Source organism: Epargyreus clarus, unplaced genomic scaffold, assembly GCF_041222505.1.
Source record: "Epargyreus clarus isolate Ecla_fem2 unplaced genomic scaffold, WU_Ecla_fem_2.2 ptg000029l, whole genome shotgun sequence".
Taxonomy (NCBI): Eukaryota; Metazoa; Arthropoda; class Insecta; order Lepidoptera; family Hesperiidae; genus Epargyreus; species Epargyreus clarus.
The window spans coordinates 12049751-12077726 of NW_027332235.1; the positions used below are offsets into that span (position 1 = coordinate 12049751).

The 27976-nt window shown below is 36.0% G+C and overlaps 2 protein-coding genes and 1 non-coding gene across 5 annotated transcripts in view; all 3 read right to left on the reverse strand.

The window, feature by feature from the left end:
* Positions 1 to 585: 585 nt before the first annotated feature.
* Positions 586 to 3484, reverse strand: LOC140754519 (uncharacterized). The gene is made up of 5 exons (XM_073089546.1): positions 3393 to 3484; positions 3035 to 3104; positions 2559 to 2664; positions 1526 to 1726; positions 586 to 855 (listed from the first exon to the last, which is right to left on the reverse strand). The coding sequence occupies exons 1-5, from the start codon at positions 3452 to 3454 to the stop codon at positions 644 to 646; spliced, it is 651 nt and encodes a 216-aa protein (XP_072945647.1). The 5' UTR covers positions 3455 to 3484; the 3' UTR covers positions 586 to 643.
* A 5701-nt stretch (positions 3485 to 9185) lies between these two features.
* Ndf (Nucleosome-destabilizing factor) overlaps positions 9186 to 27976 on the reverse strand; it is an 88921-nt gene continuing 70130 nt past the window's right edge. For 2 of the 3 annotated variants that reach the window (XM_073089261.1, XM_073089259.1), the window contains exons 8-12: positions 16630 to 16740; positions 14840 to 14983; positions 14026 to 14152; positions 11260 to 11439; positions 9186 to 10435 (exon numbers count right to left, since the gene is read on the reverse strand). In XM_073089261.1, the coding sequence (XP_072945362.1) occupies positions 10236 to 10435; positions 11260 to 11439; positions 14026 to 14152; positions 14840 to 14983; positions 16630 to 16740 (762 nt within the window). In that variant the 3' untranslated portion in view covers positions 9186 to 10235. The remainder of the gene's footprint in view (positions 10436 to 11259; positions 11440 to 14025; positions 14153 to 14839; positions 14984 to 16629; positions 16741 to 27976) is intronic. The other variant, XM_073089260.1, reaches the window with a different exon arrangement.
* Positions 24616 to 24722, reverse strand: LOC140754600 (U6 spliceosomal RNA). The gene has a single exon (XR_012103682.1). It is a non-coding gene; the product is annotated as a U6 spliceosomal RNA (small nuclear RNA).

The window sequence follows — 27976 nt, forward strand, 5'->3', positions numbered from 1 at the left end:
TTCTGAACGATATAATGGATGAGGATTTTAGAATAAGTGCCACATACTAGTACAAAGAAAATCATGTAAAGTTGGTCTAAAAAGTTTAATTTACTCAAAGCAATATACGAGTATGTTCCTATATAAAAGTAGGCGAAAAACAGAAATGAGTAAAAAAATAGTATTGTAAAACAATGTTGTAAAATAAATATGTAGGAATGTTTTAAAATAAATAAGAACATCAAATCGAAGTTCTTGGAATTACAACATAAACATTTTAATTTTCTAATGCATGTGACTTCCTGGTAACTCCACATAGCAGCTTTATGTGCATATCATAGCCATGTCTGAATCCTTACATTGGAATCTTGGGTTGGGTTGGGGTCTTACACTTTTCGACTTTCAACACAATACTAACAACAACGCCATTATACAAAACGCCATCCAGCTCTGAATGCGAGGTATTTTTAACTTTAAATACATTTTTACTTTATATTCATTACAATTTTGAGTAATCATTCAATTTACTACTTTTCAAGGTCACATTGAGACAATTCTCACCTTCATATAGAGCACCATACAGCTCTGAATGCCTAGTATCTTCATGTTTACCTACATTTGGCAATTTTTCATAATGTTTTATTTTCGACTTTTGTAGCGCTCATTAATATAACCTCTCGCCGTCATACGGAGCACCGTCCAGTTCTGGTTGCCTGGTACCTTCAGGCGGGAGGCCCCAGCGAGGCCTGCAGCCGTTATGCGCGTAGTACCGTGGTATGCGATCATCACGAATCATCTCATACGCCAGTCGCGCCGTACTGTGTTGATACTCTGTTATGTCTGTCTTGAATAAGCAGGGGCGTACGTAGCCGAGAACTGAAAATTAATACGAGTACAATTTTATATATGCTACATTATTATTAGTTAAGTCTAGCCTACTTTTAATATCGCTTATTTAAAATATTGCGCTGAAAAGTTGAGATTTATATCCAAAACACGCATATCTCATTTTCTAAAAAAAAACTACTTTATCTTTAAATTATTACTTTATTTATTATCTACAATAAAAACATCGTGCCAAAACTAGTATGCCTAAGAAAATATGGTGCGGTAATCATAATATCTCTTCTCGGACCATTATATTTTAAATACTTACCATGTTTGTTGAACTCATCCGATATGAGAAAGTTTGGAAAATAAAAGTATTGACTGTATTAGAGATAATATAACATTCGTTTTTTTTGTGTAAATAACATTAATTACTACATTTAAGTACATTAGCTTGCTTCCCTTTCCTTGGCAGTGGATATATAGGTGATATAATGGATCGTGGTTGTGACTCCTTCTCTACTTAATCTAACTTTTTATATTTAACAGACGTACCAAACTTGCAATCCATCCCATACAATACTAGCTGGAACTCTTGATTCCTTTATTTTTTCATGTGAGGAAACTCTGCATTGGGTTCCCCTCAGTCAACAACAACGTGGCAATGGAGAGGATATGGAACTCTTCTATCCTAACCAAAAGATCAAAACAAACTAACTCCTAAAGTGCGTGGGCAGAGGCTCAAGTGTTGGCTTGTCCATGTCCCGCTCGTAGAGCTCGCGCGCCACCTTCATCAGCTCGGTGTCCTTGATGGCCAGCTTCGGCGCCGGTGGCGGTGGAGCCTCCGCTTCCACCACGCCTTCTGATTTACAAGGGATGCGTTTCTTCGGACGAGGCTTGAATGGTCTTGTTTTAAACTCTGAAATTTATGAAAACGCTATATATAATAATGTGCCTACAGTTATACCTAATATTATATATAGCGGCACCTAGGTATTTCAGCCTAATAAAAGTTGTTTTAAGCGCTACTGTGTCGTGGTTTGAATTATGTTGTAAGGAAGACATACTTTTACAAGGCATTCCGGCTTAGTCCTCAAGAGTAGCGCATGTGTGACCGAACTCAGGTAGAAATTGAATGTTATCTGGTGTTCATTACACTGATGTCCATGGGCAGTAAACATTTACAATAAGGTGGACTGAATGCTCGTCTGTTACTCGTTTAATATAAAAAAATACAATTACTCCCAACATAATTAAGATACGAAATAGAAAATAATTATCTGCTGGCATTATAAATTTGAAAATGAACGCTACGGATCAAATATAACACGTAAGTGAAATGTTTTCATTACTAAACCAGACCCGGCTAAGATTAGATCTTAATAACTAGATAATTACCGATAAAACTAAATAATAAATGACGTAGGTAACTTCTCGTACGTTTACGTGTAATGATTTATCACCTTTTAACTTAGATACTACAGCATTTTTCTATGACATTGGTTGAAACGAAAAAAATAAGAGTAACCTAATATTTACTATTTAAAACGAGATTCATCAACGGATATATTGTTATAGGTAAACACCGAAAGATAATCCGTAACAACATTTATTTATTATTAAAAAAACTTAGGAAAAAACATGGCGTAGGAGGGTAAGAAATTAAATGACAGAAATGGACAGCAACTACAAAATTATCTACTACGGTCTCCAACGGATGGATGTATGGATTGAATAAAAAATATCGATACCTTGCGAAAGATGTGCACAGTAGTCGTTGAAGTATGTGGACTGGCCGCGCAGACTCTTCATAGTGTCCTTGATGAATCGCTCGATCTCCTCCTCGGTCCACGCTTTCTAAAGGAAAAATCACACATAAAGCTAATACATTCATAATCCGAGGACATGGGGACCTACACCTGCAATCTTAGCGGCAATACAATAAAAAAATCGACTTTAAGATAAAAAAAACGTGCTTATATTTTTAAGTGACCATTACCAAATAGCTATATCAAATCATATATATGTAATAAACGATGGTGCTCCAGATTTCTCCCACTTGTGGAGATGACCTATTCCCAGAAGAGAAAGATATAAAACAAAAGCAATCAATATCAATCTATGACTGTAATTAATGAATTATTATGACCTTAATTATAATAATAGTTCTTTACCTCTACTAAACACATTTTATGTAATGGCTTAAGTATTTATGCATGTAACTTACATCTTCAGAACCCACACGAGGGTCTAGCCACTGGCCTTCCAGCTTGGCCCACCGGTTTTCTGGCCGGCACCTATAATAGAAACAGAGGTAGATGGAAGTTTTATCTTATGTAGGCCAATTAATGTGCTGTTCCTGAGGACTAAGTTGAAACGACTTATGGGTCTCTACCTTACCATATTCAAACCAAAACGATTAACACTGTCGCACAAGTGGATGTGGCGGAGGTGCTTTGACACTTGGCTCTACCGTTTAAACGGTAGTTTAATAAATTATTAAACACTATCCACTTTTGATAAATATCGTTAGTTTCAAACAAACAATTCATAATGATATCAAAATACTTATCCGTTCTTCTTACATTTTAGTTTTCCTGATGGGATGAGCTCGATATTCATCGAAATATTCTGTTAGGAACGACATTTTCACTCTACACAATTTTACTGATATAAATAAAGATCGCTTAAACTAAAGTAATAAACATTCCGATGCCTACAATAATCGTGACATGATTAATAACGTATTTTTTTAAACATGAGACATTACCTTCACAATTTGTGTAAAAAGGATTTTATGCTATAAAAAATATCTGTAATAAACCTTGTTTGTCTTTTTTTCTTATTAGGTAGCTTATACTTTTACACTCCTAAATTCTCTATGTAAGTCACTTTTCTTCGATTTTAAAATAACACCGCGAGCGAGCACTCAAAAGTTTAGTATTCTAAAAGTTTTAGAGCATAAAGTTGACTGCAAAATAGCCATACAAAGTTAATATTATAATAATAGTAATAGCGTATGTCTCATAAGAAAGACGGCATTTAGACTGCCTTTTTCCTAATTTGCCTTACAAGCTACTTTCGTTAAGTTTGGAGTTATCGCAGTATTGCATGTCCCGTGATTTGTGGGGCGCTCAACATTTTTGGATTGCGGTATTTAGGATTATCGACTTTCAAAAACTATGAAGTGCGTGTTTTTCGAAACTTATAAGCATAGGAAAATGGGAGATACTACATAGTCCTTCGGAAACTCCGTTATAACTAAATAATATGTGAGTAAAATCATTACGCGAGTACTATGCAAAGATTCTTAATTGGAGTGCTACAAAAACAATAATTTAATGCAATAAGTAAGTCTTACAATTTAATTAATCCCATGGCGAAGCACAGGTTTCTACAACTTCAACACGCTTCTTCATTTCTGAATATAACATGCTATTCTGATTCTAAATCCATCCCAAATTAAGTAATCAAGATTAATAATATTGGTAAAGCATATAAATAAAATAGATATATATCGCGTTCTTTCTTACGTAGAATATTTCTACACGTAGAATTAGTTACCAACAGTTATGATCCCCTGACTTGTAAACCTCGTTACAAGTATACGAGTTTCAGACCGTACATACAATTTTTATGTTTCGTGCTAGCCGCAGGTAGAGATGAGCGATCGCTGGAAAATAACGTCGAATTATTCATTTGGGTACCTAATTTGAAAATACTTAATAGATATGTAAGTTAATTATGACTTATTCAGTTATAATAAGAGTGTTTGTAAGTCTTGCATAGGTACAGGCATAAGGAATAAGTAAGATTAAAAAGGTGGTCTCATCTGTAAGACGTTTGGGTACTCTCGTTTCACCCATTATTTCTACGTATCCTGCCCATCGTAGGCGTCCAACTTTAGGCTCATCATACATTTGGTAGACCTCGTGGCTGTACTCGTATCGAGTTCGCCAAGCCCCATTTTCTTGCATTGCACCGAAAAAAATATACAGATGTCAAATACAAAAGTCAGGTAAGACTATGAACAGTACGCTAGCAAATCCCCTATATGATCACTTTGGTCACTAAGAAATATGTGTAATGCTATAATGTCGACAGGCTCAATAGAACATCGGCCATCCCTACCGCAGCTCGCTGGCGTGACCGCGCGACGTAAATCACGCTACCGTATTTTTAGCGAACCACTAATTTGTCGTAAACTTGCATTGCTCTCCGAAGGTCATTGCCGTTAAATCGAAATCAAATTTCAAGGCAATATTGCAAATTATAGGCACTTGATGGCTGCATTCCTGGTACGATTAGACCATTACCCTCCAAGGATCAACCCAAACTTATTAATAGATTTTAGAAATGTTATTTGTCTAATCAGTTTATTTTTGTAACAAGCAAATATGAAAATAATGTTAAATATTTTATAATGTTTTTCATTCAATCATGTAATCCAAGCAACCACAAGTCTCGGTCTCGAGGAATGGCATTACAAAGTTTTTACCCTTTCGTGGTTGTTCTTTTTAAGACAGATTATTATAAAGGCAATTTCAAGCAATAATAATTGCGTTAGCTACCATGGTTTTTTGTTTTTTATAATAACCATTACTATTCATTTGTACTGTGTATTCATAGTTTACTACGTTGGCAACCTACCTACTTACCAAAACGTTGTACTTAAATGCTTTCATGTAATCATACATTTGTATGTATGTATATGTATCATTTTATTAGATTGTATTCTATTACTGCTTTGATTGATCGGTAACCGAAGCAATTTGTCTAATCTTCGTGATTTTAATCTGCAATTACGGTACCATAAATTACACGGACCCACTTATTATTCATCTAGAATGCGAGTGGGGCTTAAATCTTCCGGCAAATTATAAATAGGTTTATAAATAACACGTGAGATTTCTGTTATATCGTACGCCATAACGCCGTACATTTACTGTAGTTTCTTGTGCCCTTTCGAAAAGTAAATAAAACGGAAATAAGGCTCAGTATGATCACAGTATAAGAATCTATACAGTATTGTAACTCGTAGTATAAGTTATAATAAAAATTTGCAAATTAGTAGGTAGGAAAAGTGGAGTTATAATTTGTTCATGTTCAATGAGAACAGATTTTGAAAGCTTTTTAAATTATCATTCGTATGTCCTTTTCCTCCGTCCTATCCATTTTTTTATTTGTGAATCCAGGTATTTTGTTTGATAAAAAATCGAAACACTAATATGTAAAAAAAGGAATGAGTCATGATGGTACCTACTATTACACGCTATATTATTGTTAAAGTCACTGCCTAAATACTATAACACCGACCGCTCATCACTGCGGCACACTAGCGCAGTGATGAGCGGTATTGTTCGCATACCGAGTGCATACCGAAATCGAGGCGCGTAGGTATAACTTGCGTTCCGTGCGTTTGTATGAAGATAAAATACTGTATAGATACTTATACTGTGGTATGATTAAAATTCTCAGTCAAAATTTAGCACAAATATAGAAAGGTGCATCAAATCATAATCCCCTCGACCTCAAATACTATAAACAGAATTCGTATACTTCTGCGTTCAATTTATCAAAGTGAAATAAAACGACGTACTCTTAACTTATATTCATTTATTTTATTATCCCATCTTACAACATTTACAAACTATCATAAAGACCGATATTTTACAAAATTAATCTGACATGAAATCTTTACTTATCCAAAAAAAAATCAAACTAAAATCACGCGGATTCGTAAGATACAATCGTTTTCGTCAAAAATTCGCGTTTAATTTGGTATTATATGTCAACTTCTTATTTTTAAATATAAAGTAGATCTGATAAACAATCCTCTATTAATTTTGCAAAATGATCAGTATAAATATTAAAAATCCAGAGATAAACCCTTAACGCGCACCGATTATGTGCAATTAAGAGAAATTATGTTCCTTAATTACCTACTAAACACAAATTAATGTTAAACCTTCGCGACACATACTTCATAGTACTCGTTAATTAGAAACCGTAGAAAATAATAAAGTCCTTTGAATGTGCTAATACATTTATTCTTACTTACTCAGTACTTTAGACAATTACAGTATAACATTAAAAGATGAGCGTGACACAATTCACAATAATCATCGAACAAAACACTTCTAAAACAGATTTTATACTAAACATACAACACTTACATTAATGTTAGAATCTGAATATAAAAATATACTGAAACTACTCAGATTTATAAATATTATAATGAAGATATATTAATTCAATTTTGATCCGTTCAAAGTAATGATTTCATTTTCGACAAAAAATATCAATTACGCACAACATAGAGAAATCAGTTTAGCAATTTTACCAAGATCAATTTATCCCACAATTAAAGTTTGCAGAAAATAATTACTCAAATATTTAATACGAAATCGTAACTTTTTGCAACTATAAGCTTACTAACAATGGGGTTTCCTATTGCCAGTTTTAGAAGACCTATACCACAATATAGAGTAAAAGGGGAGTAATCTGTAAGACATCGATACTATAATACCTACTACACATTTATAAAAGTTGTCGCGGAATAGTCATAGATTACAATTGATAATAAAATCATAATTCTAAAACGTTCAAGCCGCGTCACACTAAGGGCCTTTTTCGTGTCACGCGGATGTTTCCGCGCGCGGATATGATCCATAAGCACACGATTTAATAGAAATGTTTCCTGTCATGCATGTCATACGCATTCGGGCCGGAAGGCACTGCAGTTGATAAATCACGCGGTCTTGTGTGACACGCGTTCGGGCGAACACATGTGTGAAAATAAAAAGGCCTTAACGATTAAAATCTAAAATCTGATAGCGATGGACACGACATATGAGTCACATTAGTAGATAAATTACAATGTCAACTATTTTTTATACGTGAAAATTCGAGATTAAAAAATTAAACAGAAATGCAATGATAAAATAAGTTTACTGTCTTAAAAGTAAACGTTACAAATAAGGTGCTTAAACAAGAGTAAAGAGTCCACACTTACCCACACTAAGTCACAACGTCTGTGATCATTTCATTTGTCCATATTTACTAAAATATCTTAAATAACTACACTATTTGATTACTACGCGACAAAATCTTTAAGTTTCGAGCTCTGATTAAAATAAAAAGCTGGTCAAATTCATTTCTCGTTTAGAAACACGTACGAATAACAATGAAAATCAAATTCTCATCAACAATTTGTTACAATTTTTTGAGAGTACAATCTCATTATCATAGCTCAATATTAAAATCAGATCGCAGTCAGCAGGATTTATTATTTAAATAAAATATATATATTATTACTTCTATTTTACGATGTGATCTATAGTGCATCTAGATTATTCCAACCGACTTTGCTTCAATATTGAAGATATACGAATTTTGATATTAAAACGGAACATACATAAAAGTTTCAATAAGAATATAAGCTCACAGATGACGCTTTTGGACAGTGAATAAGAAAATATAAAGAATATTATCATACAATTTATTTTTAATTTTTACACTAAGGCAACATCGTTTATATTTGTATAGATAAGTACATATTATTACATATATAATATTATTTGGTCATCATATACTTGCTGCTCTAATGTTTTATAAAAGTCACTTGAAATAGTTTAAGAAAACAATACTTAATACAGAGTTATTTCTTTGTCAGTAGAAATGATTTAACAGGATTTGAAATTAGGGATCATCTGTTACACATTATTTAAAGATTCTATAGTGTTAGTATGTACAAGATTTATTAGCCCTTCCGCTCTAACCTCTCATAGCGTCGTGCTAGCGAATCACGAGCGTTTAATCTGTTTCAATAGCCAGCGAATACAAGAAAAGCATTTCAATTAAAATAATTACATTTATTTTAAGACATTTATTTATTGAAATACTATACAATGTTCGCGTAACACTTTCCACAAGTACGCACTAAATTATTCCACTTAGAAGGTTCTGAATTGATACATAACATTTATCCAAAAAACAACATTGTCACGACTACACATTTAATGAATAATTATTATTGTTTAGTAGAATGTTTGCAACCTGCGAGTATCTTCGTTGGACAGCAGGCTCGTTGAAAACGGAATAGTTTGGAAACGTTCGCATCGATCACCACACCCACAACCGCACTTTAGATATACAGCTTAAACTACACATGAAACCGATAATTGCAGAGTCCGATATCCGGAATTCGGAAAATATTATTTCCCGTGAATGACTTACATGGACATATGCAATTTTTCTTAAAGACTGGTCAGTCTTCCCCTTCCCTTCCCCATAACTGAAGGAAGATCTGTCCTACACAATTTTTTATTTTAAAAGAAAGTTTGAATAAGTATTATACATCTTATACATCATCGTCTTATACATCAAAATATATACGACAATCTGACGGTATCCGAGCATTATCCGCCATGTATAGTGTGTTTCTTATGCCCGTTATTAATAAACGATCTTTCTAATGTTTTGCGCATCAAGGCTTGACATTTGACAGTTCTTCATACACACGTCATCAATAGTATTTTTTTATATTATAATGTGAGGAATTTGTTAAATGTCGATCTTTGGTTGGCAAACTTTGTATAATCGTCGTCAATCCACGACTATCTTATTACTGGATACGAGTTTCCTTTCACAATGAGAGCGATTTAGGTCACAGCCCACCCATCTGGCACTGATGAATTTATAGTCTTGACACACCTTTGAGAACTGTTCTAAGAACTATTAGGTGTGTGTGAGCCCTTCTTCGCCATTACAGCAAATGATAGTAATATATTTTTAATACGCACATAACTTTAGAAATCCCTGCATACATGGGGTTGATAGACCAAGTTTCAAGGCTATCCCTACTCATTTATTACTAATATATTGTCCGTTTAATAGATCGATTATTAACAACGGGCGTTTCATTGCAGGCCGAGTTTCGAGCACTAGCCTACGACTTGTACGATTTCCGTGGAGTATTGGCGCTAGCATGTGGCGTAGCTCAGAAGCGCGCGCGGATGTACACGGATGCGACGTCGCGGTGCTCGAGGATCACGTATGTGTAGTTAGAGGCGCTCAGAAGGGCGCGCGGATGTACACAGCGACAAGTCGTGGTACTGGAGGATCACGTGTGTGTAGTTAGCAGCGCTCAGAAGCGCGCGCGGATGTAAACAGCGGCATGTCGTTGTGCTCGAGAATCTCGTATGTGTAGTTAGTAGCGCTCAGAAGGGCGCGCGGATGTACACGGCGGCGACGTCGTAGTGCTCTCTAGTCATGTGTGTAGTTAGCAGCGCTCAGAAGCGCGCGCGAATGTACACAGCAGCAGGTCGTGGTGCTCGAGGATCTCGTGTTGTCGGGCGTGTGTGTAGGTATAGTCAGCGGCGCTAGCAGGTGGCGCAGGGCGGCCAGGGCTCGCCGGGCGGCGGCGCTCAGAAGCGCGCGCGGATGTACACGGCTGCCACGTCGTGGTTGGCGTAGCCGAGCCGCTTGGCGTGCTTGAAGATCTCGTTGGTGGTGGCCGTCAGCGGCAGCGACTGCTCCAGCGCGTCGCCCAGAGCGAGCGCCAGCTTCAGGTCCTTCTGCATGTGAGTCAGCGGCTGGTGCGTCGAGTACGAGGACTCGATCATCGCTGCGAAACGATTACCGTGTTAATATTTTGTTTGATAAAAAATTTGCTTTGAGGTCGTGTTATATAAAGTTTTATGTGATAGAAAATTAATGATACCATATTATCATACAAGTTTGCTGCAATTAATTGGTACAAAAGTACCAAAATGACATAACTAAATTAACAATTAATATGAAGTAGTTATTTTTTAACATTTGGGAGTATCAGACGAGCATGCAAACCACCTGGTGGTGGTAAGTAGCTACTGACGCCCACAGACATCTGTAAACAACTCCAGATAAGATTAAATATTCCTAATAATTAAATTTCCGAGGTCGGCCACAGATGCGCCACTTCTTTTGAGGATTAAGCTGGAACTGAAGAAAGTATTGTGGCGACCTCCCGCTACTCGACAAGAGATGGCGCCACGAGGATTCTGAATCACGCTATCGAAGTTTTCTAAATATCCTGCATATATACAAGCTCCGAACTGAGACTGTCGGTGTACAGCCGCTCCCCGGGCATGATCACCTAGCCCGGCGGGAGATCACCCTTTGCCAAAGTATATCTCTCTTATTAGGCCCTTCGAACCGGAACACACCAGCGTTTAACAATGCTGTTATGGAGCCGTGCCGCCGGAGTCAAACCTCAAAAGGTTCTACAACCTTCTAAACGAACTTATTTAACTTTTAACTGTTGCACTATTTTGACATAATCTAAACGCTATTTAACATGCAAATGTTCAACATTCTTAAATAAGTTGTTCCTATAAGCATTAAAATTACCCTTTTCAGCGAGCGCCGCGAATTACACCCCGCCCACCACCTAAAGTATCATAAACTCACCACGCCCTTTCAGTATCAAATGCGGCGACGCGAGCGGCGTAAGGGCCAGTACATCTAGCAAATCCGCTTGCGAGAGCCCCGCGCGGTCCGCAAGGGCCAGCCCTTCAGCGAGCGCCGCGAGCGACACCCCGCCCACCACCTGCAGCACCGAGTTCATCTTGGACGCGTTGCCGATATCGCCTGGAAAATATGGATACAGTGAATATATCTTATCCTATTTCTTCGATGCGCTTCAAAAAATATTTTGAGTCTACTAAATGCTGATTAATATTATTTCACAATAAATTCTTATAGACAACTTTATAAATAGGTTAAGTTCGGACATTCTGAGAGTCCTTTGCAGGTGTAATAAAACAAATCCAAATAGACGTCAAAATCTATTGGGAATGTAGTCATGTTACTGAAACACTTTGAATAATAGATTATTTTAGTAACATACACAATTACTTAATTAATTACGATAGTATTGTATTGCGTACTTAAACATAATTAATTATAAGTATAACAGATTTTTAAATACAGCACTAACTCACCAGACGTTAAATAATAACCAACCATAGACATATATTATGTAATCAAACCCAAATAGAATTTTAATGAAGTTGATATTCCATAGATGTGTTGTTACCTCTGAAGATTAAAACCCCTCCTAAAAATGTATCTCCCTCATCACATCCTTCAAACAAGAACGCAACAGTAATATAATAAATTCCTGTTAAAAGCCATATGTAGAAACACCAAGTTTTTGACTTAGCAAAATTTGTCTACTCATAAAAACTGAAATATTTGTGCACAGCAAATATATGTGTGCACATGTTCTTTCAATTTCGTAATTGGATAAATTTCAGACGTAAGTATAATATAATTCGTAAGTATAACAATAATTTCAATATATATTATTGAAATAGTTAATAATTATTTAAAATTTTCTTATATATAAATCGGCGATCAGATTTGGTCGTTGACAGTTAAAATAAAAAATAAAAAGCGTAAAGCAAATAAAAAACTAAATTTTACAACAAAAAATAAAGTGTTCAAAATATTCCACTGATATATTTTCTTCCATACATACATTTACACATAAAATCATGCATATTGATGTACAAACATTTTATAAAACTACTCAGTATTTTCATGCTTGAAAAAGTAAAAAACAGCCTGCACTAATGCTACTAAAATATAAATTAAACTTTTATCTCAAATATACTCTATCAAAACATCATAACATATCTAAATTTCTCAACATGCATAACTCTACTCACACTCAACAATAAAAAAATATATTGTACAATTCTACAATTTCCTGTGTATCACAAAGAAAAATGTGCAAACAAAATCAGACCCCGACTATCACTATAATGTATACTGAACTCATACATATTCATACAACTCGGTCAACCATATTGCACACAAAAACACAAAATATATTATCATTGCAAACATTCACTACTAGTGCTACCAATATTAATATTAGTACTAATACTAGAATACAAATAAGTTCGATTAGGAACGACGGTAGAAGATAGAAAATTTAATTGTCAAATGAGGATATTAAATAACGTGGATGGACGTATTCTTTATATATATATTTCTTATGTGCGTGTGTATGTCACTGAACTCCTCCTAAACGACTGGACTGCATTTGATGAAATTTGTTGTGTGTGTTCAAGGGGACTCGAGAATGGTTTAGATTTACAATTTAGTCCGTGGGAAAAGGTTTTTTTTTATTAATTTTTAATTCGTCAGTAGTTTTGGATTTTGGAATGTTTCACATTGGATTCGACAGACTTCGCTTCCATCGCAGTTTCAAATAATCTATCTATTTTTCAAACCCGTAAGTGATAAGGGTTGTGCACCCTTAACATTTTTATTTATATGGCAACACAACGTTTGCCAGGTCAGCTAGTAAATATATAAAAAGGGTGAAGAAGATCGATTGTGAAGAAGATTAAATTTCTGATTGTTGTAAAGAACGTTACTCTGCCACTTTTAATTTATATAATTTGTTTACTTGTTATTTTGTTAATTTATTTAAAAAAATGAAAGTAAATGTTCTCGGTTTATAAATGTTCTTTTCAAATAATTTCTTGACGAGGTTCCTAATGACCAATTTCTAGTAAAAGTCCCAATATTACTACGTGTAGGTGAACACAGTAGACTGGTAGAGTCCGCGCCAAACTTCTAGTCCACTCTGAATATAGAAGCGAGTCGTGTCGCAACAGCAAATTGTAGATCTCAGCTCTCGCCCGCGGATACATAGCTACGTTAGTGTGTCCTTACGTTGCTACGGAGTATATGCTTGTAGTTGTGTTCGACCGCATTGGCTCTCTGACTACACCTGCGCGCAACAACTTCGGGAGGGTTACTACCATCTCTTAAAACAATATTATTTTAATCATACATTCAAATTTCGTACCACGACCTCGTTAAAGTAAGATTGCTTTTATATCATTACAATAAGCAGTTTTGTATTATGTCGGTCAAAATTATTCATGACTTTTTTGTAGGAAATAAGCGAACAATGAATAAGGGTTTAAGTTTGTTCAACTGCGCAACACATGACGGAATATTTTCCTGTTTTAAGGAGGTCGTGGTACGAAACAAAATAATATTGATGTAATATTGAAATAAGATTCCTGAACTATAATGGTTTTAAAAGATGGTGGTAGGTCCCCAGAGCGGACTAGCATTTTGGCGCGGAGTACAACATGCGTGTAACTGTCAACGTCCAAGTTTCCGAGGCCGGCAACCGGACGAGCGGACCACTACCAAGGTAAAAGGAGTTCTTGCTCATCGCCTTGAAGCAGGACTGGCAATCGTCGAACAGCGCTCGGTCACCCGCCGCCAGCACTATCAGTGTGCCCTCCTCCGCTTGCGTCTTGGATCCTTGGATCTGGAAGACAAATAGCATTTTAGTACTTAGTAAGTCAGTACGTTACTTAATCTCCTCCTCGTCATCATTGTCAATCTACAATAGTCTCAATTTTAATGCTGGGTCACTGGAATCATGGACCTCCATCCTCCCTACATAAGTTATATATAAAGAAAGCTTATAACTGCCTCACAACTACCATTGGCCATGGTTCTCTCCTCACTATTAGGGAAGTCTTAAAGTATACTTCTTATTACTGTTCCAGTGAGTATTAGTAAAGGAAAGTATGTATTCGTGGGTGAATGATGTCAATTTCTTTTTATTGGTATTAAGGTGTCAAAACAAGTCATACATTTATAATAAATGGCACTATAAGCCTAACGAGCCTTCACAGGCCTAAAATGAAAATCCGAATAAAACAGAACGTAGCTTGCTAGTTCACCGTTCATCTCCAAATTGAGCCACACATAATAGCATTTAATATGGCTAATGTCTTATATAAAGATCAAAAAGACCACCATTCTTCCAAATTTATTTAAAGTTATATAATCCATTTTAATCTAGATAACATAATGGCATCTAATGTGGGTAATGTCTTATCTATAAAGGTCAAAAAGACCAACATTCTTCCAAAATTATATAATCCCTTTTAATCTAGATATTCTAAGTTATATAGTTTCTAATATTTATATGATATGTGATAAATACCTGTGCCTCAAGATATCTGCCGCCCTTGCCGCTGATAGCTTCGACGATGTCGTGCGAGGTGTCCGCGTCGATTGACGTCATCTCCACGTAGCCCTTGCCCTCCAGGCTAGGGCAGTGCAACACGCCGCAGTTGCCGAACACCATCTGATACATAAAACAAACATATTATTATTAATTAATAGTTAATTTTATAATATTTTCTTCTGTCATTAGTCATCTTGTTACTAAAGAAAACGATATAGGAGAAGGGTAGCGACGTCTTCCTGTGAAGTTGTTCCTCTTTTATAACAAACATAGACTAGATCGGAACCTAATATAATGCCACGCCCTTTTGAGTGTAGGCCTACATTCATCAGGCAAGACGTTCTATATTGCATCGTCAACGTAAAACGGCAAAAGTGAACGTGCATGACTCCCTATAGAACAGGAATACTAACTGAGGCCCATCATATATGCATTACCACTACTGTGGAATAAAAATAGTCGCCTCAAAAATCAGCGGACATTTCAGTCTAGTCACCAAATGGGGCAAGATAAATTCAGCTAAATATGAAAAATTAAAATACTGCAATACGGACGTCTTTTTGGCTAGCTTTACCTCTCCTACCTAACACTCCAAGATTAACAGGGCCTTCATTTTTTTAAGTATACTTGGTACATACAAATATTTGCATACAGTTTCCAATTTGCCAATGCACATATACTGACAAAATTTCTAATTATTTAATCATATAAGGTCAAAAAAATAAGATACACATCAACATCGCATACATTTATAGATTCCCTGATCTTATTACGTGAATAGTATAAAGTTAAGTATAATAACACATCCACTCAAGTAATATATAAACCAACAATCAACGCTAGTTACAGCACACCTACGGATTAAAGGTAAGAAAACAATATGGTTTAATGCGTAGTATCAAAAGGGCACGACGGAAAGGTCAGGTGCCAAGTTAATACCGTAATGGCTCGACCTTCAGACGGTGCCGTGATCCGTGGCCCTGTGGGATACAGGCAATCTGAATAGATTACAGATAATAACCACTGTTAGCCTAAAGGTATAAATTTCAGGTAAAGCATTAAAATCTACTCGCATGAGGATTACGTGTGTTGTATCATTAACACAAATATGAATAAGACAAGGCCTTGATACATTTAATTCAGATGTCTGTCTAACCAGTGATAGAATCCGGTACCTTATGTCAGGCATGTATGGTGACACAGAGGGTACACCGCGTAATATGTGTATCAGATATAATCACTAGCTTCACTGAGGAAACATCATGATTTCCAATCTCTCTATGATTTGAAATATATTAGATGGCAACTTCCACAAAAAATGACGACTTAAAACGAAGCTGTATAAACTGAGATGCATGCAGCAAAAGTCGTGCGTTCATACTAATTTAATAACTAAGGGGGTAAATACCAACCCTCTCTCACACCATCACCATATTTTTTATATAATATAAGAGTAGCAGACGAGCGTGCAGTCCACCTGATGGTAAATGGCTACTGCCGCCCATGGACATCTGTAATCAACCCCAGATAGGATTAGATATTTCTACCTAAGGTCGGCCACAGATGCGCCGCTACCCCTGAGGACTAAGCTGGAACGCCTCGGAAAAGTCTGTCTCCCTGAGCACACCCTTCAAACCGGAACACAGCCGCGCCTAACACTGCTGTTATTAGGTAGAAATAGGAGTGGTGGTGGTGCCGCCGGAGTCGAACCACAAAGGGTTCTACCAACTTTAAATCATACTTCAATCATATAGAGAAACCCTCACCTCCTTAGCTGCCTGAGGGTCCGCCACACACGAGAAGGTGATGTCCGCCTCCTCTACGACGTCGCAAGGCGTCACCGCTATCGTGGCGCCCACCTTCTCGAAGTCTTTGCACTGTTGACAAACACATATCATTATTATTAGTTGATTTGTTAATTGATAGTTGACGATATACCGGTCTGACGCGCAGAAGTTCCCGGGTTCGATCCCCGGCCAGACAGATATGTCTAAATGATGGATGTAGATGGCTGTTTCTGCGTCTGGGTGTTTGTGCATTGTCTGTGTGTGTCCATGGCACTCACAACACAGGGAATCCTAGTGTAGAGCTCTTAGTGTAGAAAGCGTTTACTTGTATATTTCAAGCGTTTATTTATTATGTGATCACTACTTATTAATTAATTATCTATAATTATAATAAGATAGAAACAGTATAGAAGTAATATTTTAAATTATTGCTCGTAGGAACTTTAGGCTAAACAGTATATAAAACAACTTTAAATAACAATGTACACCAAATCTAGGATTTTACATACATTTAAACATGATAATAACTCGATTTTTTATGTAAAACTACGTACATACTGTATTTACTATTAAATTATAGGCGAGTGAACATAACTATAAAAAGCTAACATTGATTTCCAAGGTTGTATATTAATTAGCCAACATAGAAATAAAATAATTATGTGATTATTTTATTTCTTTCAGCAGTTTGAGAAGCGGGAATCTATATTGTAAATAGCGCCATCTATCCATCCCACAACGAAACTACACATTCAAAACGCTAAGGTAGGTGGCGCTAGCAGTTTTCTCCGAGCAAACGTGAATCAATAACCGCGCCACGCCACCGGTCGCGGCGGTGGCGTCAACGACCCCACGCTCGCAATGGCCGCCGGCAACGCGCCGCCATTTTGATAACGGCGCTTCAACGATGCATACTACGGTCTACGACGACACGCTACGTGAACACTGTGTTTATGAAACAACCCAATAATCGTTTTCTAAAGTAGATAAATACTTAACATTAATTTCACTTAAAATTTGAAAAAAGAATGATACAGGTCACGTTCGATAATTTTACGATATCTATTTATGTAGCTAAGTCACAAAGTTTATCATCAAATAGTTGCAGTTTATGTGCCAACCAGATAATAACAATGAAACCGTTTAATAATCATAAAAAATGTTGCTAATGGCTAAAGTGGCAAGATAAATTAAAAACACTTCTATCTTTATAACGTACTTAGCTTATTGATCATTATTATTTCGCTATGAAATGGCTATGAATTATAATTAGCAAGCTACAAAATTTTGAATTTTCCTAAGCATAATTGTCACCTTAAGAAATATGTCATGGGGGTTCAATATAAGGGTGACAATGAGGACTTAACACAGCAGTCAAGGTACAAAATTCCTACCCTTGATAATTCTATTACCTAGGTGTATAAATAAAACCAGACACGCTAGATAAATAAATGTATTCATGAGCAATACGAGCATAGCAATACAATACATTTTTGCAATGTAGGCAATGTTTTGCAAATAGGTATTGTGTATGTAATCTGCTAATACGTAGGCATATCCAGCGAGCGTGCGGAAATGGTAAAAAAATATTACAAGTTTATATTCATGAAAAAGTTAATATTGGGTTTCGAAACAATAATAGTCTTTGTTATCGTTTGCATATAGTATGTGTATGTGTGTATCTATATGTCAATGTTTACGAACCACTTCATAGCGTACCTATCCATTTTATTGGAAAACGTTCCAACCAAAAAGCGACGGACACAAATACCAGGAGATATTAAGGCATATGAAATTCGAAGTTCGATTTGCGAGTATATTCCAATTACAAACCCATATTATGGACATTTAAATTATACTGATTGCATTCAGTACAAAGCGGATAAATGAGTAATAATGTTGTAATACGGTGTGCCAAAAATACCATATACCATCACCACTATGTGTCATCTAATGTTACTTTAATAATGTTCAAATATAACTTTTACAAGTTCAAAATTTTACTTGTTTATTTTTCAATACAATGTAACGCAAGACTAAGCTGTTTCTAACTTTTTTGGTCTAAGGGAAAACGGAAATTGGTAAAGGAAACACTTTTGTCGTGTTTAAGGTATCCAACGGACGTAGCAAATTGGTGTATAGTGCATGAAATGCATCTGATTTTAAGTAGTTAACGTATCTGTAAAAACGTTAAACCAGCCACGCCTGTAGGATTAAATCTAATATTTGTTTTTTTTTTCCGGTAGAGGTTTTGATGCCTAAAGTGAGTCACGAATCTGTTTCTGTCTAATAATAAGAACTATGATAATAGTTAGTAATGATTTGAAAGGTGATAGAACTATAATTATGGTTCGATCAGGGGGGTACCAACGCCAAATCAATTTCTAACGTAAAGCAATTCTTGCGATTCGGTTGCAGGTCGTGGAGGCCGGCTTGCTTAAATATTATTATGAGACGCATCTGTAGATGACTTCAGGTTGAAACCTTATCTACTCGTATATTATAGAGTTAGTTACAGATGTCTATGGAAGGAAGTGGTCATGTAGCATCAGACGGACTGCATACCGGTTTCGCTACTTCAGTCTTATAAACGTAGAAATATAACGTTCTATAAATTTATATTGTGCACAGTTATTAATGTTATCGTTGATAACGCTAAGTATTTACAAATATGTTACACAGTCTTATCAAGTACGCGTCGGTGCGGCCTGAGTATACGTAACTTGTCCGGATCTCGATCATTTTCTATAAATGGAATGAATGCTGGCGTGATAAAGATATTTTTAACATCTCCATATTATATTACATACACAAGATTGAACTGTATTAGAGTTGCCAACCATGCTGGTTCATATTACTTATATCCACGGGATACTTACTGTATATCCCACTCTATTTCCACCTCAGTGTGGTGGAGATATATTAGTGGACAAATTACTTTTTAAATTGTTTTGCCTTCGACAACGTTTATTGATAGTTCCAAATGAGTTATGAAATAATTACAATGTGATAGTAGCAATGACAAAACAAAGCTAATACAATTATAAAAGCCAAGAAAATTTCTTACGGTACTTACTAACGGTCAACACACAAAACTCTGACCGGAATAAAAAGATAAGCACTTTATCTTTTCCTTGCCAATGTCAAAATATAACCTTAATTCTAACAAGTATCTTCCACACCCATTCGTAAGCTGCCTTGCACCCAGTTATCGCAACGCACCGGGAAGAAACGTTATGAACCGTTGCAACAAAAACTATACCACTAACTATACATGCTGTACGGGTCAATGTTATCAATGACGGCAAGTTGTATGTGTATCTTTATATGTATGTGTGTGTTTGGTCCACAAAAAACTTTCGCATAGACTCACATGTAGGTCAGCCGTCACTTACATCATAATAATATTGAATAATCGCTGCGGCGATTGTGTGATAAATGTGTTATATTTTTTGTTCATATTCTGTGATATACGATTCGGAATAATTGGCAGTATAAAGGGATTTGTATAGCGTATACAATTGAATAATGTAAATATTTTGAAGAAATAATAGCGCTGTCTAAGCCTGACATCTAGTATTTGTGACAGCTACTCGTAGTTTGAGTAAAGTAACTCGCTCAATTCTCATTAATCCTATTGTTAGGCACGACCTCTCCTAAAGTGGCTCCTGAAGCGTATCTACTGTACCACACACCCATTATGCGAGCAAGATCGAATATGTATATAGACAGTATCAATCATACTTAGTTACTATCAGCCTTTGATAGTTAAGCCTTTGTTCGATATATACGTAAGCCTCCCCTAATGTACGCTACTCCGACTGGCGCTGAGCCGATTGTATCCACTAGTTCCCGAAATCATTTACTTAAGAAGTCTAATTGATTGGGTGACCTGAACTCCTGTTGCCCAAATATCGTCTCCATTTGATGACTTTTTATCTCACTGGTTGTATATCTTACGAACCATCTCGCCACCCTTTTGCCACTTCAGTTTGTTAATTCTGACAGCTATTTAGTTGTTCTACAGATGTAGACTATATTTACTGATACTACTATATATACCTACTCCTAAATAATTTTTAGTATTCAATATTCAATGATAATGCAAAACCTGTAAAAAGAATACAAGTTACGTTTTTTTTTTAATTTGGCGATCACCTTCTTCACCATAAGTGTAACAATGGAGTAACAAAACATTGAGTAGGTATCGCAAGTCTACTTAACCATATAGACTACGTGCCGTCTGTGTTTTAATGACTTCCAAATGTTTATGCAGCATGTTAGCTACGGCCCTGTGGGGTATAAAGGCGTTGTTTGGAAGAATTCGCGAACGAAACGAACGCTCGTTCCGATCAAGGTCAATGGTCGTGTTTGAACAGTTGCTAGCGTTTGTGGAACACTCATTAAAATCGAGCATAAAGGCAAAGTAACTGCACCGCTATAGCATCCATATAAGAAGCCTCTTTATATTCAACCACATGTTGTCCCACCGTTGGGCACCGCGCAGCGATTTTCTCTTAGATTGAGAAGGGCTAAGGTCGGGTTCAATTGTGAATCGGTAAAGTTTTGAGAACATTTTGTTCGCGAATTCTCAGACAAATAGATTTCCTTGTGATGGTGATACGTATATCATTTGTAATACGCAGTTAAGTGGCAATCCCTTTTAATTATGAAATAAGTCCCGTGCCCAGCAGCGGGACACTATATAATAAGCACGTAATAGCTTGGTAATGTCATAGATAACACCAAAAAATCTAAAACGCATGCCTGGGATTCGAACCCTGGATCCCCAACTTGATAAGCCGAAATTTATACCACTATGTCACAGCCGACGTCTAATAACAATGAATTTGTACGACATCACGTACAGTCCCCGTCCCGACGGCTACATCAAGCAGGGTTGTTACGAACCTTCGACTTCGACTCCGATAAGTCGGAACTTCTGATTATTATTACACCTTCGGTTCCGACTTCGACTCTTTTAAATCGGAGGTCGAAGCATAGCAAATAGTGGCTCTATCAGTCGATACGAACAGGGTAACTGTCATCAGAAATATGACAAATTTCATTATAATTGTTGTTGTAACTTTACAAATTTACAGTGTAAACTTATAATTTTATAATTAAAATGGGTAATTGAATAATGTTTTTATTCATCCCTAAGTAAACTACTGCCACAGCCTCCGACTCCGATTCAGACTCCAATAAACCAAATTTAAAAACTCCGACTCCGACTTCGGTTCCGATAAAATTGCCTCCGCTACATCCCTAACATGAAGCTCGATATTGGCGAGACTGTTCTTGTCTCGTCCGCACATCAAATTTGATGCCGACGCTTGTGAATAATGAGTGGCCTGTGTATGTAACCACAAAGTCGTGTGATAACCACAGCAGATCAATTGGTCCCAGTTGCTCTTGGCACCAAGTATAACCAAATAAATAATGAATATACGCACTCATGCTCGTACATATGTATGTAAAAGTTTACATAACCAACTCATATATGTCTTGGGCACGGCTCTACGCTCTGAATGAGCGAGACCGTGGTCCACCGTGACGATCCACTGACACATATACATTTAAATTGTTTATTGAGAACTTATAGGCATATACATAGGTTTTATCGCTATTTTTTTCCTTCACCGTTAGTTTTGTAATATGAATAAGAAAAATCATAAGTGAAATTAGAAATACGTATCCTTCTGGCACGAGACCTCAGAATTTATACCACTTCGGTATCACTAGTTTCATTTACTTTTATCAAATGTTCAATAAGCTTATAGGATATATTAGATATATTGCGTTAAGGAAATTATAAATTTAGAACGTATATACTAATAACATCTATCTTCAATACAAAGACTTAAGATAATAAAATTGGTACAAAAATCTAGTCTAAAACCTCTAACAAACACTTAACAATATCTGGTTTTAGCCATATTTTAATCCACAAAAGAATATTCCAAACGTGAACCGCTTCACAGTCTACAAATCTATTTTTAAAATTCCTCAAGTTCACTCCACTTCAAAACTTCTTACAGAATTCAGTTTAAAAGAATCGTCAACCCACGTAACATCTTTATAGTTTCGAAAATGGTAGTTACGAGTGAATCTACTTTACATGCACCTATTTTAATTTGATCTCAATCAATATTACTACTTCCAAAGGGTGTGCAAAGGATATACACTTATACACACTTATACGAAGCGTTTCAACTTAATCTTCAGGAGCAGCTACACATGTGTGACAGACCTCAGGTAGTACTCAAATACTACTTGATGTTTATTTTAGAAGTCCATGAGTGGCACTTAGCGCTAACCAGACTGCGTGTTGGCTTACTATCCTATAATATACAAAGACAACATTTATATTCTTAGAATAAACCTAAATCAGCTTACCGCTGCATTAAGGAAATAACATTTAATTCGGACATGTATTATTATTTTATCGTAATATGACTTGCAAGTGGCAACATGGCAGGAAAATAAGGTCGACGAGGCTTAAAACTCATTAGCAACGTTTATTGCACCGTAGAAACTGTTCTAGTGTTATACAGTTGAATGAACCACGACCCCTGTATATAATGCTGTTTCACCCTTTTCTGTATCGGAATACTATCTAATACTCTAGTTATAATGAGGAAATCTATAATGCATTAAGTGATTAAACATTCTGTATGTCTGTTCGTCTGTCTGCTTGGTTGGTCTAATCTTGATCTTGACCAAAATGATATATGGAACAATAAGCAAAATTAGAGCAGTCGTAGCTCCTAAGAATTTAACTGCTACTACTTACCAGGCTGGTGTTTGCTACTTCCTGTTTTTGTGGACATACATAAGGCAAATACAGAAACTACCATGTACAAAATCGTTTTGTACTAAAATCATTATTTTGATCTACTAGGTTGGAACATGAACCTTGCCTAGGACGATAAACCATTGTCCGCATCATGATACACATTACAATATTCGTAATTTGTTTGTTTACTGTACCGATAGCTGACAATCGAGCTCTGTCGTAATACTCGTAAAACAAACATTACATTCCATGCGTTATTGAAGATAAGATACAAATGGACTTTTTGTTCTGACTTCCTGCTAATTTAGCAAAGACAGATCTACCGAATATAACGAATTTAACGACTCACAAAATAAATACCAATAAATCTATGAGTATAACAAAAATGGATGTGTGTTTATACATAACACACGCCTCTGCAGGGTCCCAGCAAAAAATCTCCTGCCAAGTTTAAAACGACACTCTACCACAGGTTGGCAGACGTTGGTTATCTTCGAAATTCATCTGTATATTGGCTCATCTCCGATGCTTTTTTCATCCTTACAACGAGTAACCAATAGTTTTCATTTAAAATTAAAGCCGTGCAAACGGGAACGTTTAACGTGGGAGGGCTACATTTGTTTTAGTATTAATATTTATTATGATGTAATACAGACAAAAGTAATTACGGGTTGACTAAATCCATAAAATACCTCCCATCTATCCAAATAGCATAGACGTCCTACAAAATAATTAATTATCGAATAGCGATGACTATTGCTTTTTTTTTTTTTTTTTTTTTGTTTTCGAGGGGGAAACCTTCGAAAGGTACCCGGTGCCGTGGGAGCGACACAGAGTTATGTGGGATTCTTACCGCACTAAAACCCCCCCGGTGGCCGTCCTCGGCGCTGCGTAAAGGACTCCGGGATCTCCAGAGGAACGCAACCGGAGTCCTCTTAGCGCGTTGCCCCGTCGGGCTCCGTCCAGGTGAGCATGCCGCTCGCCGCACCGTCTGTTGTACACGACGGTATGCGACCACACATACCGCCGTCCTTCCCGGGGTTGCTGGCCGGGCGGTTTGAGCTCCCACTCTTGCCGCCCGCAACCCCGGAAGCCCCTTTTAGTCGCCTCTTACGACAGGCAGGGGATACCGTAGCCCTATTCTGGTCCCGGAACTACAGGGACAAAAAAATGTGGAACGCTTCACGATTTTGCGTGTCATCCTTGCGCAGGGGCCATGCTAATCTTCTCTGTATCGTTCCAATTTTAGTATATGTACTGCCGAAGCAAGTACAGCGATGACTATTGCTATGGGTCGTAGTCAATAAACATTGCAGAAGCAATATCAAAATATGTTACAATAAAATGTTTATTACAACCATTGCACGTCACGAGCTCACGACAAACACGATATTTTTTAATCTACTCATAATTTCCTTCCTCATAAACGATGTCTTTATGGCCCCTTCATGGAACATAAGTGCGGTTGTGACGAGTCATGCAAAGAATTGTTAGACATAAATAAACGGCGAAATAGTATTGACCTATTAATCAAGCGACCACACACATAACAACAGGCGATACAATATCGACTCAATCGCGGTCCTTGATTGCCCATGAAATTTGCTCTATTAGCGAGTTGCGGTCATAACAGCAAGACGGAATGACATTGATCCTTGGCCTTGATGCTGGCGTTAAGGATTTTAATGTCCCAATTTACCTTTCTTCTCTAAAAATCCAAGCAAACTTAAGCCTACCGAACTAACACTGACCTGTTATTGGTGAAAAAAGAAACCATATAAATCACTATATAACGTCAGTAGGTCACCCTCGGCTTTTACTGTCAAAGGAAATCACGGCACCCACAACTAATCTTAACAAAACAATTTAATGTGTATTTTTGTGGCTACAACCTTATTTTTCAATGTTGTTATATTTATTGTAAGTGTAGTATGCTTTAAGTAAAATTTCTTATTATTATCGAAGTAACCAAATAAATCTGAAACATTAATTAGTTAATCATAGAAACAGCCGTGTAAGTTTTTTCAGATTTTTCTGATTTTCAGAAGAGGAAAAAAGCAAAAAGAATTATTGTTCTGACATAGATTACAGGACAAGTGCAATTAATATCCACATGACGATTAAAATTTCTACAATTATTACCCTTCATTACAATTATTTTATTTTTTACTTATTTTTATTTCCCATATGTTTATTACGATATTACCCCATTGACAAGCATAAAATGTTTGTTTTTCTTTATATAACAATACTATTGTATCACGAGCATCGCGATTACAAAAGCTGAATAGTGAGAAATTCTAGGCCAGAAGATTTAGAAATTTTGCGCTGTTCCGTTGCAAATTTGCTGATGCTTATAGCAGCTGATTTTGCACGACCTATCGAAGCATCGTGGCAGATCGTGTAAACATTATGATCCAATTACATATTGTAGTTTTCTTATAATTTAGCTTTTTAAATTATTAGTATTTCTAGTTTAGAATTACTAGTTTAAATTGGAGTTTAAGATCTTACTGATATTTTTGCAGATTTCCAGATTATCCAATCTGACTTTTGAGATCTTAGGGTTCATTCACATCTACAGTCGTGTCAGATGCAGCAATGGCGGTGGCATATAAAAAAGTATTCTCCTATACAACTTGTAGTAACGTATTTACATCTACCGTAACACTTGTTCCTGTTAATATATTGTATAGAAAACTATGATTTTGTCTACCCTGTCTGACACGTCCAATGTCTGTAAATAACGCAGCCTAACTATTCCTAAAACCATTATTCGTTAACTAGTGCATTCTTTGTTTCCTTACAGCCATTCCGAGTTATATAACTTAGCAGTTATTTGCTGCTTCTCCTACATTTACTTCCTGTAATTTAACTAAATTATTGCTCGTATTTCCTCCCCTCTATTCATTCTCAGTTAACCTTGGTAACCATGTAGGTTACAATTTGTGCACATAAAACCCGAAGTATGGACCTAACTTTGAAGCCTCAAAAAATATTCCAAAAAATGTCTAAATGTTATAGCGATAAAAGAGCAAATGTCTTGATTTAACTGGCTAGAAGCCAGGCAGTTGAAGGAATCGTACAAATTTATCATGATGAAGATAACCTAAATAATAAACAGTTTCAGGTGTCTGCCAATATTTTACATGTAATGCAGACACTTTTTGAAAATCTAACAACTTTCAGAATTTTACGCTAAACCTACTTATACAACCTTTTTCATTTAAATGTATTCAATATTATTTAAAATATATACCTATTTAATAAATAATTTTCTTTAACATTAATAGTAATAAAGAAAATACTTCAATTTAAATAAATTCCTTGTAAGGGCATTTTATAGCGATTTTAAGATACTTGTTATAAACAAAAACACATAAAGTATTCAATTCTATGAAGTCTATATTATTAGATGACAAGTAAGGCACAAATAACGTGATGTAAAATTAATAATATTATCAACAATTTGTTGTTAGATTGTCTGCAAACCCGAGATTGACATTATAATTAGTGTATAAAACAACAATTATTGTTCCGATAAACTTAAACGATAAACAGCAACAGATACAATGGCATGTTGTTGACACGGCACGTGTAAGGATTAATCGTTTTCACATACTTTCACACTTGTAATTGCATGTCATACGATCAACACAATTGCGTATGCTTAGTTACTCAGATAAATAAATAATTAGTAAAGTAGATGTCAAGTACACTGACGTCAAAGATAACACGGTGACTAAAAGTACAGATTCCGAGGACGTTAGCAACGACGTTGTCAACATCTTACTATTTACCTACATTTTCTTAGGAAGATATGTGACTAACAATATATTTTCATATCACCGCTAGTTTATAAAGAAATATAAATATATTTTCACATAATTCAAGAAAACCGATTGCTATCCTTATATGCTCTCCCTGAACTTAACACGACGTTACACTGCCCATTAATGACTAATTTCCATGAAAATACGTACAGCAATGTAATTTTTTACTTCAGTGGTACATTACGGATTAAACCATTAACTGAAATGTCTGCAAACCATATTTACACTATCTCCGAATATAAAACGAAGTCTGATGAAACATTTACGTCACGGCCGCTCGTAGCGTTGTAATGAGTTGAGCGTTTCGTCTCAGATCGATAATACTGCTTACTGACACCGAATTTAAGACCTAGGGAGACGCGTCAGAAACCTAGAATCCTAGAACTGGCCCATATTACCGAATTATTGTGTTGTGTGCTCATCGTTTGGCGAATAAGTATAAATCGGACGTATCCAGACTACTTGACCTTTCCACTAACAAGTGGGCTATGTTTAGAAGATCCCACGCCATCCGCGACCAAAATAATGAAATTTCCTTTCATGATATATAGAATCATGCGATATTATGTTTATAAATAAACATTACATATTTATGAATTATGTATTCTTTAAAACAGCAAATAATAATTCATACAAATTATTAAGACACACGAAATAATTTGTTCATTTTGTACGGTCTGAAATGTATGAATAA